This window comes from Alligator mississippiensis, chromosome 4 (assembly GCF_030867095.1).
Source record: "Alligator mississippiensis isolate rAllMis1 chromosome 4, rAllMis1, whole genome shotgun sequence".
In the NCBI taxonomy this organism is placed as follows: Eukaryota; Metazoa; Chordata; order Crocodylia; family Alligatoridae; genus Alligator; species Alligator mississippiensis.
Genome location: NC_081827.1, coordinates 219,360,485 through 219,380,038, shown reverse-complemented (window position 1 = coordinate 219,380,038; position 19,554 = coordinate 219,360,485). Strand labels below are relative to the sequence as shown.

The 19,554-nt window shown below is 42.6% G+C and overlaps 1 protein-coding gene across 1 annotated transcript in view; it reads right to left on the bottom strand.

Moving 5' to 3' along the window:
* The window catches only part of IFIH1 (interferon induced with helicase C domain 1), a 65,234-nt gene that overhangs the window by 16,102 nt on the left and 29,578 nt on the right, over window positions 1–19,554 (bottom strand). Inside the window, exons 4-10 of the mRNA XM_006277996.4 lie at window positions 14,732–14,952; window positions 11,095–11,305; window positions 7,459–7,676; window positions 6,421–6,537; window positions 5,504–5,627; window positions 5,133–5,378; window positions 3,554–3,810 (exon numbers count right to left, since the gene is read on the bottom strand). Of these exons, the coding sequence (XP_006278058.2) occupies window positions 3,554–3,810; window positions 5,133–5,378; window positions 5,504–5,627; window positions 6,421–6,537; window positions 7,459–7,676; window positions 11,095–11,305; window positions 14,732–14,952 (1,394 nt within the window). The remainder of the gene's footprint in view (window positions 1–3,553; window positions 3,811–5,132; window positions 5,379–5,503; window positions 5,628–6,420; window positions 6,538–7,458; window positions 7,677–11,094; window positions 11,306–14,731; window positions 14,953–19,554) is intronic.

The window sequence follows — 19,554 nt, the reverse complement described above, 5'->3', positions numbered from 1 at the left end:
TGTTCCATCAAACCAGTGGTGCTCAACCTCTGGCTTGTGAACCAGATCCAGCCCTCAAGGCCTTGTCATCTGGCCTATGGGGACTCCCTAGTGTTCTGGAAATTTGGCAGTGGAAAGCAGTGCTAGACCCGGTGTGAAGCACCAATGACATGACCCTGCATGCTAGATCACTGGTCTGCGGCTGGGCTAGCATGCAGGCTCACTCTACAGCCAGATCCGGTGTGCGGGGTCAGGCCAGAATGAGGCTGGATCTGGCATGCAGGACTGGGCTGGCACGCAGGATCCAGCCCACAGACCAGCCCTGCAGGGCCTGATCTATAAACTCATTTGATCTTCAGGACTGGAAAGCTTAAGCACCACTACATTAAACTAATGTACAAAGATAATATAGGAAATGATTTAGATCATTGATGTCGGTGTACTAAATACAAAGGCAAACAATTCCGTCTACTGTTAAAAAATGTCTTACTTACCATAAATTAAATACTAAAAAAGCAGATGTTTTCTCAACCTAATAAAAAGTATTTAAACCCAAAAGCTTGCTAAGAAGAATTTTTCCAACTATCTGAGTTGGTCTAATAAAAGATATCAGATTTACCCAAAGAATCTTTGTCTGCCTATGTTTTTAGACCAACAGGGCTACAACCTATACCTCTATACTAAAAAATACATATTGCTATGGAGATGACAGTTAAGTAGTAAGTTTAAGGTTCCTCTTCTATGAAATACATGATAAGCACCCAAAACAGAGCACATCCCCATACTACATATATCATTGTTTTTTATAATGTTATTGACTTTTGTAAGGGAAGCCTTGGGTATGAGCCCTTGAGCATGTGATTGCTAAACAACTTGCTAATTATGGCTAAAAGCAGGCAGGGTAAGAGTGTGTCAGTTTTTCTGAAGTAACTGCCCATGAGCACTCTTACCCCATGGATTATCTTTCATTTACTGTAATGCAAAATTAAACACATGGTGTGGTTATTTGCATAGCTGATGTACTGTATTCCCTGCCCTCCTTTACCTTGTAGTAACTTCTTCATGTGCATGTGCCCAGAGATTTTCCCTTCCTAGGGAAACAAAAATGACTTTTTGACACTGAGGTAACTAGTGCACAATAAGATTTTACAGCAAAAAACTGGGAGTATGCCTGCATGGTGCAAGGCAATGCTTTGTGTACAGCTATCTGAGTTAGCTCTGCCCATGCTACTTCTGAACTGCAAATGGTACTACCATATTTGCATGGCATTGTGCCCAGGCTGATTAGCAGGGATCCTGGTTTTCTCTGTTCAAAAATCACAAATTCTCCAATTTAAAGAAAATAAATTTGTGAATTCTCTGATTAAAAACCCCCAAATCCATGTTTTTCTATGATTAAAATGAAATGCCACTATATGCATAGGTATCAGTTGAACACAATATTTTATTGACATATTTACAATTTTAAAGCAAATTAGAAGCCTACTAGTGCCTCAATCACTATAATTAAATAAATTCTAAATATCTATAAATTTGGGTGATTTTGGGTTAATTATGGAAAATGAGAGCTTCCATTGCCTCTTTTGCTCACCAGGATGTGGGTCCAGCTGCAGCTGTCCCCCCTCCCCTCCAACTGCTTTGTGGTGCTGAGCAGCCCTGCCCATGACATAGCCCCTCACTCCCCATCCACAGCCCCACAGACCTGCAGGAAGAGGCCCCAGCTATCAGGGCTATGGGGCCAGGGACCCAGGTCTGCAGCCCCGTCCCACACAGCAGTGCCAGAGCCCTGGCTGCTGCCTGCTGCCTGCTGCCTGCAGGAGACAGCAGCTGCTGCAGTTGAACAGAGCCCAGATCCCCTTTCCCCATGGGTGGCACAGCCAAAGTGGAGCCTGTGAGGGGCAGATGTTGGCTGGCTGCTGTGGGCTTGGACTCCCCGCCCTGCTGCCTTCCCCATGGGGCCTCTGCAACCCAGCAAGTGGGACTCAGCGTAACAGGGCAGATTGGGGTCGGGCAGGGAAGCTTGTTGCCACCACTGGGAAATCTGTGCCCCTGCACATTTGGCGGCAGTGAAGGGGACAACTCTATGCCACTATCCCTTTTGCTGCCAGGCGGGTAGGGGGTGCCTCGCCAGGGCGGTGTAGGGATTGTGGTTGCACCGAACTTCCCTGCCCCGCTCTGCCCTGCTGTGCCAGGTCTCACTTGCTGGGTAGCAGAAGCCCCAGGAGGAGGGCACAGCAGGGCATGGAGCCTGAGCCCGCAGTGGGCAGGCCACCCTGTGCACAAATCTGGGGGGCTCATGCACCCCATGCTGCCTCCAGGAGTTGCCTGCAGCTCTGTCCTGCTCCCTGCCCTGCACGTGCGCATTCTGGCCCTGGGCCTCAAGTCCCACCCGAGCTGGGCAGCAGCCCCAGCCCTGCCCAACTCCCTCCTTTACTAGGGGGGCCTCAATCCGCACCCCTCCCCCCCACTTACCTGTGGGAGCTGTTCTCCAGGCTGCCTGGCAGCCATATGCACATGTACATGTGCACATGCACATTGCACCCCCTGCTGATGGTCCTTCTCCTGCTCCCCCCAGCCCCTTGCAGATTGGAACTCTGCCAGCTTGTAAGGGAAAACGCACCATTTTCTGCACCTTCCTCCTTAAAATGAGGACATCTGGGTTTTTCTCCTTAAAATGAGAAAATCCGGGTTTTACCACATTTTTCCGTGGCAAATGGAAAACCTGGATCCCTGTTGATTAGCAATGTTCCTCAGCAGAGCTAAATAGCAATTACTGTAATGTGAACTCAGCTATGCTGCTTCCAGCTCAGGAGTTAGCATGCACAGAGCTAGCTTAGGTGACTTTGCAGCAAGTCTACATGGCACAAGGCAGCACTGTGAAGAGACAAGGCACTTGTAGTTCTCCACAGTTGGTGGGTCCAGCAATGCTGGGTAACCTCACCTAATTTGTTGTGTGGTAAAACTCTAATGCCTTTTCTTCACCCTGCTCTTACAATGCAATAACTAATTCATGTTAGTTGTCCTACGGTAAAAACAGACTTTTGGAAGTGAAAGCACAGCCTTAGAATTCTGATCCCCTGACCTGCCTCAGAAGTGAGAAAGAGACTCATTTTCAACTGATGTATTTTAAAAAAGTAACAATACTTTGTATATCTGTACTTTTCATCCGATGATTTGAAAGCTCATTACAAAAGATTGGCATTACTTCCCCCATTCTTCAGACAGAAAAGTGAATCATGCAGAAATGAGTCTGCAGACCCAGGCAGTACATTCTTTTCCCTTCCCTCATTGCCCCCTTGCAGAGAGGAACCAGCTTGTAAACTCTTTGCCTGTATAATGCCTGGCATAATAAGGTTTCATTCTTAGTTGGTCCTTAGACACTATTAATTATCATGTTCACTGTGGCAATTAAGAGAATTAATGATGTGTACAAAAGGCAGCTTGTGTGTGAGACCAGTGGCAGATGTAGGAATAGAACCCAGGTCTATGCACTAATGATTTAATAACCTGCAGGTTTAAGATGTGCACAAACTTTTAATAGCCCTCTGATAATTATTTTGTTACAGTTCTGTACCTGAGTCATGGGTTTGAATTCACTGTTATGTCCAGCACCAATAAGGTAATGAGCTTTAATTCCCACTTCTTCAAATTTTGCATTGTCCTTGATCCACTGAAAGAGGGCATATGCACTTTGTCGAGTTTTTGTGAAGATAATTCCTCTTGCTTCATCTGTCTTTGTGAACTCTTCCATTAAAGTGTTTCGCAACTTTGTTAGCTTCTCATTCTCATATTCTGGCTTGCCAGCAATTGTTTTCAACTGTTTCCTTTTTTCTTTAAATACAGTAGATATTAATCAACAAAACATCATGTAAATAAAAGCAGAGTGATCTGCAACTTTTCATATACTTCTCTCCTCATAGTGGCTAATTTTCCACATAAGGAACTGTGGCACACCAGTTTACTCTTTAATTACTTAGTGTTAGTTCAAAAATGTTAGCAACAAATAAAAAAAAAATCACCCAAAATAACCACACTTTATGGTGAAAATAAGCAAGAAAGCTAGTTAGATACAATAGGACTAATTAGACTTTCTATACAAGAATGCAAACACTACCATCATCATTTTAATATCTCCAGTATAACCAGTTTTTCATACTCATATTATTTAGGAAGAAGCTTGAGAATAACTCTCATATTCTAACACTAAAAATCTCCTATTTAAGAAACACTAGCATTTAACATAGGTGTATATTTATGGGCTGGTGACTTTGGGAAGACTGAGTCCATTCTTATCAGAATGCTCCTATAAGAGAACTTCTATTTTATGAAAGAGGCTCCATTGTTTAAAAATAAGTAAATAAATAACTCTTCAGTTCCTTATGAAGTAAAACACTGTATGCAACAAAGTTGCAGCTGCATGGCCTTATATAAATATGCTTTCTGAAATACCTGCCTTTGCAAATACAATTACTTCTTTACACAACAGTATTAATAAAAAGATCTATCTACAGACATTATTTCAGATATGCGTCTGTTGAGAACATCAACTTTTAACATTATGTGAAATACGCAACATGAAAATATTTCTGCAGTAAAGGATTACGTATTTTGACCTGGACATACTGTCTAATGCTGATATGTCATTTAATGAAGTGGTTCTCAACCTCTGGCTCAGAGCCATGTCATCTGGCCTGTGGGGCTCTCCAAAAGTCTGGAAATTTGGCAGTGAGGGAGCAGTGGGAATGAATGCTGCCACCGCTCCTTTGCTTTCAAATTTCCAAGCCCTGTAGCCAGATGACATGGCATGAGGGGCAAGGGCAATGGATGTGATTCAGCGTGTGTGGGGCTAGAGCCAGGGCAGCAGGCCCAATCAAGTCATGGGGCCAATCTGATGTGTAGGGCTGGGGCCACATAGTGGGATGGCCCACGGACAGATCCTGCACAATACATCCAGCTTGCAGACCAATCTTGCACCACTCATCCAGCCCACAGCCAAGGAAGATTGGGCACCACTGCTTTCTTTAATGTATTATACACAGCATATTGTTAAACACAGATACTTTAGAAATGACCACTATATCAATGTGCCCAGGCAAATCAGGAGTTTGCGTCAGCACTTGTCATGTATTGCATACCACAGGTTTCATGCTTACCATAAAACAAATTTAACAGAAATGTATCAGTTGCATCCTGTTTTGGTGCTACTGGCTCATCATCATCATCATCATCATCATCATCATCCCTTATTTTTGCTTTCTTGCTTTTCTCCTCTTTATAGAAGTTATTGAGGTGGTTGTATGCATCGATCATTCGGATCGTGTCATTAATTTGTAAGGCATCACTGTATTTCTTCAAATGTTCTGCACAAACACGTTCTTTGCGTTTCTCTTCTTTTGCAGCTAAAAAAAAACAACATATAGATCACACACACAATATACACACACCATTGCTTTTCAGTAAACCGTCCTCAATATCCACTGCCATGATATTCATAGATTATATTAAAGCATTTTTTTTAATTTACCTCTTTTCTCTTCTTTAACTACCCACTGTTCATAAGGCTGAGTTCCAAACTCAGAAGTTGCACTGAGTTGACAATAGGTATGAATCTCTTGCATGATTGCTATAATTTTTTCTTTAAAAGGGTCCTAAAAGCAAATTATTGAAAAGTCATAACACTTATAAATATTATGAAAATAGCAAAATAAAATGACCATTTCAGCTGAATATTATAAACTCTAAATTCTTAAAAACTTAAAATTTTGATTTATAAAAAGCAATTGATGTTGCTCAAAATACTTCCCTATCTAAGCACTAACACCAGGGAAATGAAATGTAGTACATCATGACAATTTGCCCATAGCCTACACTATTAGCAAGTTTAAAGTCATAACATATTTCATCACAGCACAATCTTAACCAAGACCCAAAATTCTTGCTAAATAGAAGTACAAGAAACAACCTTTTGAAGAGATGTTAAAAGATTTCCATTTAACTTGACCTTCCTTGACTCTATCCATGTTAAGAAATACAGCATATCAGTAACACAGATATTTTCCCTTATATTCATTAATATATTTTCTTCCTCTACAAAAGAGTCAGTTTATCATTAGATGGGTAGAAATATCTTGGGGCCTTTTGGGGAATTTATGACGTTCATTAAGCTATAATATCCAAAGCTGCCTGGTGGATCATTATCAGCCTGCAAGGCAACAGCATCAACCTTAAAGCCTTGACTGAAGGGATTATATCTTTAAAGATCAATAATGACATCTTCTTAAGTCTCTATGCTGTGCCTAGTTCCTTGTGATCAGACCTGAGAAAGAATGTCTTGCATTTGAAAGCTTGTCTAACTAGTCCAATAAAAGATACCACCCTAAGAAAATTTTGTCTCTCTTTAAAGAGCAATGCATTTTGCTGCTAAAGCTTTACAAAATATACCTTTCTTTTATCATCTGCAATCACAAACTTCTTATATGGTTCCTTCACTTGATCGGTCAGCTGGGAGGCATGTTCTTCAACAGTCATTATTCTACAAGCATCAAGATTTGCACATATCTGGATAAGAGGGAGATTTTTTTAATCTTCAAATATTCTGTGAGTTATATGACACACAAGTTCAATACATGCACATTCTTAATTTAAATACTGTTTCAAAATACCTGGTTTAAACTTAAGTTCGGCCTGAAAAGGCAGCATGTAATTATAGTACAGTAATGGAAAATGTCATGACTTTTTGAAAGGCATCTCAGACAAAACTAATCAAACTAATTTCCGCCTGGGAAAGGAAAGATTTAAATGAGAAAATCTGAGGCATAAAAAAGAACATTTAGATAAGATAGAATAGTAAAATAAAATAAAATTAAGGAATTATAGAAATTAAAACTGGACATAGAAGTGCAAAAATAACTGGAAATGCCTTTGAGAACAGAAGAGAGATACTGACTCAGGAGCTTATTCAAATTACTGATTTGTCCTCAGTTAACAGTTCTACATATTAGAAACAAATACTTTTGGTTGATCACTGTCCTCTCTTAAATGATTTACACCTGTTAAATAGAAAGTGTATGACTGCTTTATCCTATGTAACTCATTAGCAGCTCCCCAAAAATGCATGCAATAAACACTATGTACTTGGAAATATTCTACTATTTCTAGTAGAATCTTCTGTTTCTAGAATTAAAAATACCTGCAAATAAAGTGTTGCTCCTTTGTGAAAACTGGTTATGCCTACTCTTAATCTGAGAATTGATGCATTCAGTGTGCCTTTCAACTGAAGTCACTTCATCTATATACCTGATCCTGCAAACCTAGACTAGATTTAGTCCCTACTTATACAAGTACTTCAGTGGGAGAATTTGCTAATGAGCTTATAAAATCAAATGGTATGTACAGACCAGTAACTGGATGATACTTTTAAGGCCCAATACTGACTTCAATAGTTTTTCTTTGTTATTAGTGACTTTAAGGGCTATTTACTTTCAGAATATGTTCTACGGCTTTTGCTTGGTTTTTTGCACCTCCCACACCGGGTGAAGCAGTCAGTCCCAGGATCTGAGGCTGTCGAATCACTTGTTTATTTTCTTTTTTTAGTTTCTTATTTTTCATCTTTTCTTTTAAATAACATCGCATTATATTGTTGTAGACACCTTCCTTCTGGGTGTGATGACATTCATCAATAATGATAAGAGAAAAAGCTGAAAAACATAACCAGTATTAAACAGTTACTTCTCCTTTAAACATAGTACATGACTAAGTCAATCCTCTACGGGGCAAGGATACTAAGCGTTTATTAGTTTTTCTCAACTCTAACATATATGGGCTTTAACAGAAAATAAATCTTATGCAACTATATTTATATGTATCACAGTACACATTGAAATCTTTGTCTGAAATAGCATTTTTAAAGCACAGAGTATTTTTTACCTTACACAGAAAGCATCAAAACTTTTGCAAAAATTACATGAGAAAGATCTGAGCTCCAGGAACATGCTTAACCATTAGAAAGAATCTGCCCAGTTCGATTCAGCCCTACATTCTTCTATGAACAGATCCACAACATAAATTGTACTTTATTATTATTTCTTCACAGGAACACCCATGACTTGTTAGGAGCATTCTAGACATTCCAAAAGAGACAGCCTTGCCCAGAAAGCTCACAGCATAAAGTAAATGGAATAGTCTTAAGTGCAACAGTTAATTTAAAAATAAAAAGAAGCTATTTTGTATGCATAGAAAGTAATTTATAGAAGAGAACAAAGGCTATTGGTAAGAACAGAAAAACTATGAGAACACAGGCCATGTAATCATGGAGGGTGATTTAGATATTGTTTGCTTTTCTTTTTTTCTGGTCAGATGTTCATTTAAATGCAACAACAAGAAGTCCACAGTACTACAGTTGGAAAGGAACCCTGTCAATTTTGCTTAGTTTTGTTTTAAATCATAAATTATAAGACATAAAATGGTTCCCTGTACTATTTTCATCGGCAGGCAAGACAGTGAAAATTAAGAGGCTATGAGTAATGGTAAGGAGCTGGGTAGGAGCACTGGAAACTGTTGGGGCCGAGGGGCTGTGGCCAGCAGCCTGGGCACGTGAGCCGGGGAAAAGGTCAGCACAGCAAACTAGAATTAGGCACTGACGCGTAGAGGTTGATTAAAGATTATTTTACTTACACCGTAGATGGTCGCAGTGCAGGCAGGAAAACTTGCTTTCGTTGCAGTTACAAAGAAAACAAACATGGAGTTTGCTAGGCTCCACAAAAACATGAACAAGACCCGTAGAAAACTCGAGCCTCTTGATAACAGCCCAGACAGAACTCTGGATACCACGATGAGAGTCCAAAAGGTGACTCTCCACAAGCGCGCAGGGAAGGGTACGTTGAGGGATTGTGTGGCGACGGGGAGAGGCTAGAGGTTGATCAGGCCCCTGTATCCTCCTCTAAGGCACACGTGGAGTTTGTTAGGCTCCAGAGCGCGCTTAGAGTTCTTCATGAGATGGATGTGAAGTCCTCCAACTTGGGCGGAAACCGCTCAAGCCTCTTATACGGCTAGCAAGCCAATCGCTAGCCGCCACATGGGAATAATTTAGAAACAGCCAACAGTGGGACACAAATTTGCATGCGAGTGGCGGGAACTCCTTTGCACCGGGGTTTTCTCTCTGCAGCTAAGAATTGCACCGTGCAAAGAAAGCTCCATGTGGCGGGAAATAATTCTGCAGTGCCGAAGCACACACAAAATCATACCCTTTGGGTCATGACAGAAACTAAACAAAAGGCATTTTATTTGGGGTCTCCAACAGCATATCTAGGAAATGCTATATATCACTGGCAAAATATGATCTTCGTTGCACAGGGCTCTAGTGCAAGGGTTGGCACACTAGAGCCTGCAGGCTAGATCCAAGTGATCAGAGCTGGCTCATGAAGCTGAGACTTCTGGGGCAATTCCATGGGTAGGGACCTACCGAATTCATGGCAGAAGTGGGGTGTGCTGTGGCTCCTTTAAACTTGCAGGTTCCCTCATGCCCCCACCTACTCTGCTGATTGGTGGAGGGGCCCCGCTTGCAGCTCGCTACTGATCAGCAGGGAGGCAAAAACTGCAGTTTTAAATCTGATGCCGTTTGGTCAGCTGAGGGGCCCTGGATGGTCCTGCTGTTTGCTGCTGACTGGTGGGGAGGCAAAAACAGCACCATATTTAAAACTGCAGTTTTAGCTTTCACGCTGATCAGGAGGGAGCAGTGGGGCCGTCCACTACCAGCAGTGGGGTGGGGCGGGGAAGGGAGGGAAGCAAGGTGCACACAGGGGAACATGCAATATTGAAGGAGCCACCATGCACTCTACCTCTGCCATGAATTTGGTAGGTCCCTATGTATGGGAGGTGAGCACTGCGACGGGGGCAGCGGTGGCAGCACTGCAGTGGTGGGAGAAGCAGTGGCAGTGGTACTTGCCAAGTCAAAGGCAGCAGCCTACCTTCAGACCTAACTATTACCTTCAGACCTAACTCTGAAAGGTTACTGTTGCCTGCTGTATTAAATCTGTATCAAACGGTATGAAGCAATCTGCTTTGTTTCTAACTATTTACTGCAAGATTACTGTTGGCAGCCCTGGCAGGTTTTCAATCCATTAAAGGAATAGAACTGGGCCACATGTGGAGAGAGATTGGTGCTGGAGTACCTGCAGCTACAGAGATTCACTGAAGAGTGCACGGACTACAAGAGAAATGGCAGCTTAGCAGCTGGCATTTATGTCAGGCCAAAGCTCTGTAACCCTCCACCTCCCTGGCCAGGGCACTTCCCAGGGTGTGGAAGAGGGAATTGGCTTGATGCCAGTACCACCCCCCAGGCAGTTGAGTTCAGGGGGTGGAAAGTTTGTCCACATGGGTTGTGGGGGAGGGGGCATGACAAATACTGCATCCTGGGATCCTGGAGGACTGAAACTTGAGCAGCTCATCTGTGGGGAGATGCTTAAAACTAGTTTATGTCTTAATTTGTAGAGAATCCAGTAGTCAAGAGCTCCCTGAGCCACTTAAGATTAATGTGTAACAAAGCTCTACATTTCTTCCTCAGTACAAAGGAAAATAACTAGGAGCTGCCTACTAGAGATGTGGGAGGAGCAATCCCACATCTGTGTATTTACTATAGTGAGCTAAAAGCCAAGGATTCAACTGCATTTATGTTCTGAAACGTGACTTTATATAAATGGTATCTTACTACTTGCCTCTTAGTTTGTATTTCATTATACCTGTGGAATCAGTCATATATGATGACTTCAGAGTAAAAGCTATTTTAGTCACTATTTTGCCCAGCATCCCTCTCAGAACAAAACAGCCGAGATTTGTGTGAGCTGGGTTCTATACTTTCTATGCATCATCCAATCTATTCATTTTCACAAACCCACTGAAGGGAAAGAACTGCAGAGAAGCTAGCAATAAATAAATAAATAAGTTTCTGGTGATCACGCCTAAGACTAAAGGACCTATTTTGGGCTTCATTTTGCAGAATTAAGGGTTAGAAAAAAATTAATCATGCAAGAATAAGCACTGAATCCTGCCCTAGCATTTTTACCCTTTTATTTTTCAGAGTAACCACCCTAAGTGAGAACTTGAGACAGAAAAACTCACCTGATAAATGGATACCTTCTTCATCTTCTGTAGCTGCATTCGACATTGAATTCTGAAGGATCTGAGCAGTACTTATAATGACATCATTTTTTCTGACAACTTCAGGGAATGAAATCTTCATCTGAGAATCACCACTTAATCTAGTAACTTGATAGCAATGCTTCAGGAATGGATAGAACTCCTTTCGGAAGTGCTGTTCCACTAATGGTACCTGAACAGAAGTTTGTAAAGAAGAGTTTTAACTGAAGAGCATGCACAGAAGGCATTCTATTGTGCACACAGTTCTGAATGAGACAATGTATGATAAAACAACTTCCTTCCAAGGCTACAGAATTTCCCTCCTCATTTTGGTTCTTTTGCAGTTTTTTCAAGAAGAAGAATATATTCTGGATTTATATAATTTTGTTTCACACTGGTAGATATTTTTAAGATGGGGCCTTCTATTGTTCTTTCGTGTCTATTTAAAAATTCTAATGGCAAAAGAATTTTTACTATACTTTAATATTTCAATTGAAAAAACTTAATATATACGTTTCCTTGCAGTATTGAGCTGTTTTAAAGGAACTAAGCAGAAAAACATGACTAAAGCAGATCTAAGGAGGTGATCCATCCCCTCTATGTGACATTGGTCAGGCTGCAGTTGGAGCACTGTGTCCAGTTCTGGGCACCACACTTTAGGAGGGATGTGGCTAGCATTGAGAGGGTCCAGAGGAGGGCCACTCGCATGGTCAGGGAGTAGCAGGGCAGGCCCTACAAGGAGAGGCTACGGCACCTGAACCTGTTCAGCCTCCACAAGAGAAGGCTGAGAGGGGATCTAGTGGCCATCTATAAACTTACCAGGGTCAGTGGGGAGTGGGAGAGGCCCTGTTCCCCCTAGCACTACCCGGAGTAACTAGGAATAATGGCCACAAGTTGATTGAGAGTAGGTTCAGGCGGCACTACTTCACAGCCAGGGCAGCTAGGATCTGGAACCAACTTTGAAGGGAAGTGTTGCTCACTCCTACCTTGGGGGTCTTCAAAAGGAGGCTAGATAATCACCTAGCTGGGGTCATATGATCCCAGCATTCATTCCTGCCCATGGGAGGGGGTTGGACTTGATGATCTGCTCCAGTCCCTTCTGACCCTAACACCCTAACAACTAAGAAGGATGTTGATAGACTCAAGAGAGTCCAGAGGAGGACAAGTCCTATGAGGAGAGACTAAGGGACCTGGACCTCTTCAGTCTCTGCAAGAGAAGGCTGAGAGGTGATCTTGTGGCCGCCTACAAATTAATTAGTGGGGCGCAGTAAGGGATCGGAGATGCTCTGTTCACTAGTGAGCCTCTTGGGTGGAACAATGGTCACAAACTGACAGAGAGCGGATTTAGGCTAGATATCAGGAAAAATTTCATGGTAAGGGTAACCAAAATTTGGAATGGGCTTCCAAGGGAGGTGGTGCTCTCCCCTACCTTGGAGGTCTTTAAGAGAAGGTTGGATAGGCATCTGGCTGGGATCATCTAACCCCAGCACTCTTTCCTGCCAGACTCAATGGTCTGTTGATATCCCTTCCAACCCTAGTATCTATGAATCTAAAGATTTCTTACAAAGAAAAGTGGGACTCATTAGGTGGCTCTCATTAACACACCCATATATACAAGTAGCCTGTGGCGGAGCACAGGGTGCTCCTGCCACTTTAAGGGCCTGGAGCTGGCAGCCTCCAGGTGCCTGATTAGGGCAGCCATTTTGGGGCCTATATAAACCAGGCAGTTTGGCTGCAGGAGGTCAGGCAGCAACACTGCCTGGCCTTAGGGCTGCTGTGTACGACCTGGAGGTAAGGGGGAGCTTCTGCGAGGCTTGGGCTGTGGTATTAGGGGAGGTCGGAGCTGCAGAGCGCCCCCGGGCATCGGGGCAGTTGAAGGGCAGCCTCCCGCTTAATTAACATCCTAATTGAACTCATTATCATCAAAGGCGTGGCGGGCAAGATGAGCGGGCGGTTGCCCAGAGACAGGTGGGCGGGCCATGAAGAGCTCGGCCCTGAGTAGGCCTGCTGTCACGGTGACAGGCGGGCGGGCCACAGAGTTCGGCCCCAGGAGGCCTCCTGTCACAGTGGTGCATTGGCCGGGAAACATCAACCCGATGGCCATGCACGGGAGCAACCAGTGGGTTGCGTGCGGGGTATGTAGACCCTGAGCCACTTTTTAAGGGTGGAGGTGTGCAACCGGTGGGTTGTGTGCAGGGTACGGTGACCCCGGCCCCAGTGAGCGGGCAGCCCCAGTGAGAGGGGGCGGTGGTGAGAGCAACCGGTGGGTTGCGTAGTCCCGGTGTAAGGGGGCGTTAGTGAGATCAGCCCCAAGAGAGGGGGCAGTGATGAGAGCCCCATTTAAGGGGGGAGGAGTGTGGCGGAGCACAGGGTGCTCCTGCCACTTGCAACCAGTGGGTTGCGTAGCCCCGGTGCGAGGGGGCGGTAGTGAGAGGCCCCGGTGGGAAGGGGGCCACCGATGAGGAGCCCAAGAGGGGCGGTACATCGAGCCCGGTAAGGCCAGCACAATGATAGGCCTCAAGGGGGCAGGGTCCTGCGGTAGCAGCCCGAAGGGGAGAGTACCCTCGACTGGCCCATGCTGGGGCCAGGACCAGGATGGTCAAAAGGGCCAGGGGCCCACCGCGAGGGACGCCCAAGAGCCAGGGGCCTGGGGTCCCAACTGGCCTTGAGGTGGGCCAGGGCAAGAGGCTGAAGGTTCCGGGGGGAACCACACCCGAGAGGGGAAGATAGCTTCGGGAAGGGAGAGAGCAGGACGGTGAGCCCAGTTGGGAGGTCGGTAGTGCGTGGGGCCTATAAGACCGGAGGCTCGAATATGGGGAGCCCCAGTGTGAGGGGGCGGTGTTGAGAGGCCCCAGAGACGGGGCGGTGATTTAAGGAGGGGAGGAGTGTGGCGGAGCACAGGGTGCTCCTGCCACTTTAAGGGCCTGGAGCTGGCAGCCTCCAGGTGCCTGATTAGGGCAGCCATTTTGGGGCCTATATAAACCAGGCAGTTTGGCTGCAGGAGGTCAGGCAGCAACATCGCCTGGCCATAGGGCTGCTGTGTACGACCTGGAGGTAAGGGGGAGCTTCTGTGAGGCTTGGGCTGCGGTATTAGGGGAGGTCGGAGCCGCAGAGCGCCCCTGGGCATCGGGGCAGTCGAAGGGCAGCCTCCCGCTTAATTAACATCCTAACTGAACTCTTTATCATCAAAGGCGTGGCAGGCGAGGTGAGTGGGCGGTTGCCCAGAGACAGGTGGGCGGGCCATGAAGAGCTTGGCCCTGAGTAGGCCTGCTGTCACGGTGACAGGCGGGCGGGCCACAGAGCCCCGGCCCCAGGAGGCCCCCTGTCACATAGCCTAATGATGAAAAGTAAATTTAGACTTTTCCAAATAATATTTTCAGTTTTAATTATCCAAATTACTATTCATAAAACAAGCAATTGATAACTTTTTTTCTATAGGAAATGAGCCAGGTAGATTAGGCTTTCAGTAGTACTGGTGCAAAGTGAGGTTCTTTGAATTTGTATCTACACAGGTTTTTCATATCTACAGTCTATATTATTGTTATACCAATTTGCAATAATTTCAGATGTCCAATATAACAATATAAATGGCTAATACCGCTTTTATGGCACAAGATACCTTATTGACAAGTACTATAACTTTTCCACACTCTGATTTTTTTCTCTTCTTATCCAGGTGATCTTTGGTAATGTAAACAGCCACTCTAGTTTTACCACTGCCTGTAGGGAGACATATTATAATATTCTCTCCGTTCAGTGCTGGTTTTGCAACCTCCATCTGGTAATCTCGGAGGACCAGCTCTGGTTCCGGTGAAGCTCTACTATCTGCATCATCTTCATCTAAAAATAAAGATCAAATAGAGATAATTACATGAAAATGATATAAATTACAAGTGAGGTCATGTAAACCAATGTAAATTTAACTATATTATATGTTTTCAGAGTGAAATAAAGACTCTTCCCTATAATTTTTCCTGATTCAAAAAACTAATTTTCCTTTAGCTAGCAGGAAATGTTCTACAGCTATTTGGACAGAGTAAAAAGTTGATTTTTGAAGAAAATACATATATTCAGACAAGAAACTGTGTTGAAAAGCAGACCAGGCAGAATTGTTTAGAATATAATATAAGCAGGAAACAAGTAATAAATATATAGCCAGATACTGTATTAATCTTTGCATGAGATTTACTGTCAAACTGTTCAAAATAATTTGAGTAGTGGAAGTTCCACATGCAGTGAACTGGTATAAGCCTGGATGGATTTTAAAGGAAATGTTCTGTGCATTGCCACAGAGAGGACTCTGTCTTAAGTGAAGCTTGTGGTGCATCTATACTTTTGAGACTACCACCAAACATAGTGTGGATAGAGGGGATATTAGCCATAGACATTACTGCTGGAAGCAATCTGTATCTTCAGGTAATAAATATCTAATAAAACTCATACCGGATTAATAAAACCAGTGTTAATTATAATATGAGGCATTTATGTATATCCTGATCCAACATCCCCTGTGCCAGTGACTTCATTGAGCACTGGATCAGACCATCATGTTTGATACATTCAGTGTGTTATACAAACATTAATCACTCAGGATATATCTTGACTCAAATAAAAGCTGGTTTTGCTTCAAAAGTAATAGGATTTTGAAGCAAGTCTAGGGCTCATCTTGGCTACTGAACACGTGCAAAATACAACTTGCTAGAATTTTAAAACATGTTGGCTGTAATATATTTTAAAAGACAAGAATTTCATATGATGTATTTCATCAGTGAATTACTAATTGGATACTAATGCAATAAAGTGGTAATAGTTTGATATTTTAAAAAGATAATTGTTTTAAAAGGTGGGTTTAGGAAAAAAAGATGCAAAGCAAGGATAATGAGCTTCTGTATGTAAATCCAAAGCATCAGTTTTTATAAGCCTTCAAGGAAATAGGTAACTGGATGAAAAAGAAATAACATAAAATATTTAAAAGACTTGATATCCAGTGCAAATACTTTGATGTTTATCGAAACAAAGAAAAAGATACAGAGGAGAGCAAGTTAAATATTTGATCAACCTGGTAAGTTAGTTGGGAGTTTCAAAAACTGAAATTAAGTGCAACAGATGGATGATATAGTACTAGTTTCAATATGATTTATCTATGGGATTTAGCCAGGCAGAAAGCAAACATATGCCCTTGCTCAAAAGAAAGTAGTAGTAATCAGATGACTACCACCAAGCACTTTCTGGTGTGAATTTTCCTGTGTTCTGATAGTATTGCACTCAAGCTAAAAGATAAAACAAGAAAAAACACTTAGGATTGAAACCTGAATGTTTCCATCAGCAATCTTTTCTCATGGTTCATTAATTTCTGTTGTTAGTTTAGTTTTATTTAATGGAATCATAGATACGAGAAACAGGACACTTCTTTGTGTATAATGTATCAGTGATGATAAAAATTCTGTGGTTCATTTTCTATTGATATAATAAGATAGCAGAAGCAGGGATTTTTTGTTTTGCTTTTGTCCAGTGTCTTTATCTTCAATATGTAAATGCTGAGAATCAATTATACAAACAGTTCTATAAAAATATGGATGACATGAAAATAATTCTTAAATTCACTGACATACTGTTGTACAGAAATCCATCCTGGCTTTTTAAATGTCATATGTTAATTCAAAGTCCTAATCCTTTTCTCGGTGACTGCAGGCTATGAGACTAGCACTGAGCCCATAATGTCATTTAGCAGTAGCTTTAACATATCATGACATAGTCCAAACAGGAAACTGAAAGAAACCCTTGTGCTTTGAAAAATGTTGTAACTATATTTGTTTGCAAAAAACAAGCTTGTTCCAGCTCTGAGTTGCTAATATTCCCTGTCCTTTTGTGTGTTTTAAATTACAAAATGAACGGTTTAGCCTTGTAGTATATAGGACATAAGACTTTTCAAAGTGAACACCTCAAATTACATCTGTACAGTCAGTATGGTACAATCTACCATGAAAGCCATACAGTTTACCAGTACAGTCTACCATGACCAGGTATAACACAGTCCAGATTAGCCCAAGTATATATGGGAGCAACTGAATCTTCTTTTCTGATTGATATACTATAAAATTTTCATCACTCTTTTATTAGTAGTCTCTTAAATAGTGTCTATGCAAGAGATGCCCCCAATGCTGCAGCTGCTCCATACTTTGAAATATCTGGCCTTAAGTAAGGTTGGAGTACAGGTGCCACTGACTTTTGCTGAAGCATTTGGTCCTGCAGTCATGCAAGGGCCACTGAAATCTATTTCTTACCCCTTAGATGCCCTCAAATTAAAGTCAATCAAAGAGCTAATAACAAGTTTGTTCTCTTACCAACTCAGGAGCAAAGCACAACCTGACTTTCCTTTACAGGTTCATTTTGCTCTTAGTGAAGCTACAGCAAAGTTAGGTGCTGAAATACTTTGTAGCTGGATACCACTGTAGTTACTAAACATTTATATTATATTCCAGAGACCCACAAGATCCCATTACATTTATGTGAAAATACGGCCAACCCAGGCCACAAAAGCTTAGGTCCAGATCCCAAAGTTGTAATTTAGGCACCTAAATTCCATTATGGAAAATCGGAGCACCTGCAAGGCTGCTCTAAATTGGGCTGCTTACAGGCTGTGGTGGATGATTACCTAGTGTGGCTAAACACATTCTGCCCTAGCCCTTGAACACTTTCTTTCTTCTCCTTATATCAGGATCTGTCTAGGTTTTTTGTTTTTGCTTTTGTCCAGTAAAAAATTGTCTTTATCTTCAATATGTAATGTAAATGCTGAGAATCAATTATATAAACTGTTCTATAAAAATACGGATGACACTATATTTTTATACAATACTGTCTGCCACCAATATGGGACACACAAGATAGAACCAGCTAAGTTACTTTTGCACCATCAGTTGATGTGTACTCTTTTGGATCCATTTACCAGCCTCTCAGTGCAGTTTTAACAGTCCAAAGCAGCCAGAATGAAGTCCAGGATTGACCTGTACATGAATCAGAAGAACTATGGTGGGAAACTACAGATAAATACTTTTCCTGATAATTTGAAAACTTTGAGTGCTGTACAATGCAGATGAAAAAGTGATAAGATGATAGACAGTAAGGAAACACTGGAACTTTCATACTGTATCAGTTGCAGGCCTCATAGGAGATGGGGTTTAGTACATTCCACCCATGTGAATCTGTTAATACACTCCATAGTCAGAAGCTCACCTGAAAAGATGCTCTAGACTCATCCCAACTGTCTCTTAGACCTACTGAAGACCAAGAGCTCACGGGTAAGTGTTGGAGATGAGCATGGGGCAGCCTCAAGTGCAAGCTTCCAGTTGGGGAACGTGGCTGGCAATGGACTTAGGGATTGGTACATGCTCAGCCCCATTCTCCCTAAAACCCACTGCTGGTGTGGTATAGACAAGTCCCTTGTTGAACATCCTAAGCACTCAGGAGGTAGGGAGGCTGTGGAAAGAGCCAGGCTGGGGCTTTGCAGATCCCGATGCAGCTGTTTGCAGCCTCCCGACTACTTGCCACAGCTGGCCCAGGACCCCGGTTCAGCCGCCTGCAGCCTCCCCACTTGGGGATGGCCTGAAACCATGGCTTAATTACCTTGATTAAGTTTAATAACACATGGTTTAATGGCTTCCCTAGGCTTAATCATGGTAATTAAGCTGCAGTTTTAGGCAATTTGCAGGGATGGGTGGGACTGCCAGGTCCCCTTGGCCAATCAGAGGCATTGGGGGGGGCTGCACTCAGCCCATGAAAATGGCATTTAGCCCTGGGATCTGCCTGTGAAATTGGCCAGCTGCTCCTCAAGTTCAGTAGACCACTAGCTATGAAATCTGTAAATGACACCAAGCTGGGACAGGTTGCAAGCAATCTGGACAACAGTATTCAAAATGAGCCCAATAAACCGGAGGTGTCCACAGTCAACAAGATGATATTCAATAAAGGGAAATGCAAAGTGTTGTACTTAGGAAGAGGAAATCAAGTATACAAATATAAAATGGAGAATGGCCAACCAAAGATCAGAACTGCAGGAAACAGTCTGGGGATTGTAACAGATTACAAACTAAATGTGATTCAGTGATGTGACGCTGTTCAAACCGCCCCCAAAAACAAAAAGCAAAATTTAATTTGGAATGAACGTATAAGTCTTTTATGTAAAACATAGGAAGCACTGGTGAGGTCTCAACTAGAATACTGTGCACCCCAGAAAGACAAATGTGATAAGAGTCCAGAGGAATGTAACAAGAATGATAAATTATTTAGAAAACCTTATTTATATGGGAAGATTGAAGGAATGGGGTTTGTTTAGTCTAGAAAAGAGAAAGAAGAGGACATAAGTCTTCCAGCACAGAAAAGGTTGGTCACTTCTAATACACAATTATTCACTATGTCCACTGGGGGAGGGACAAAAAGAAATTA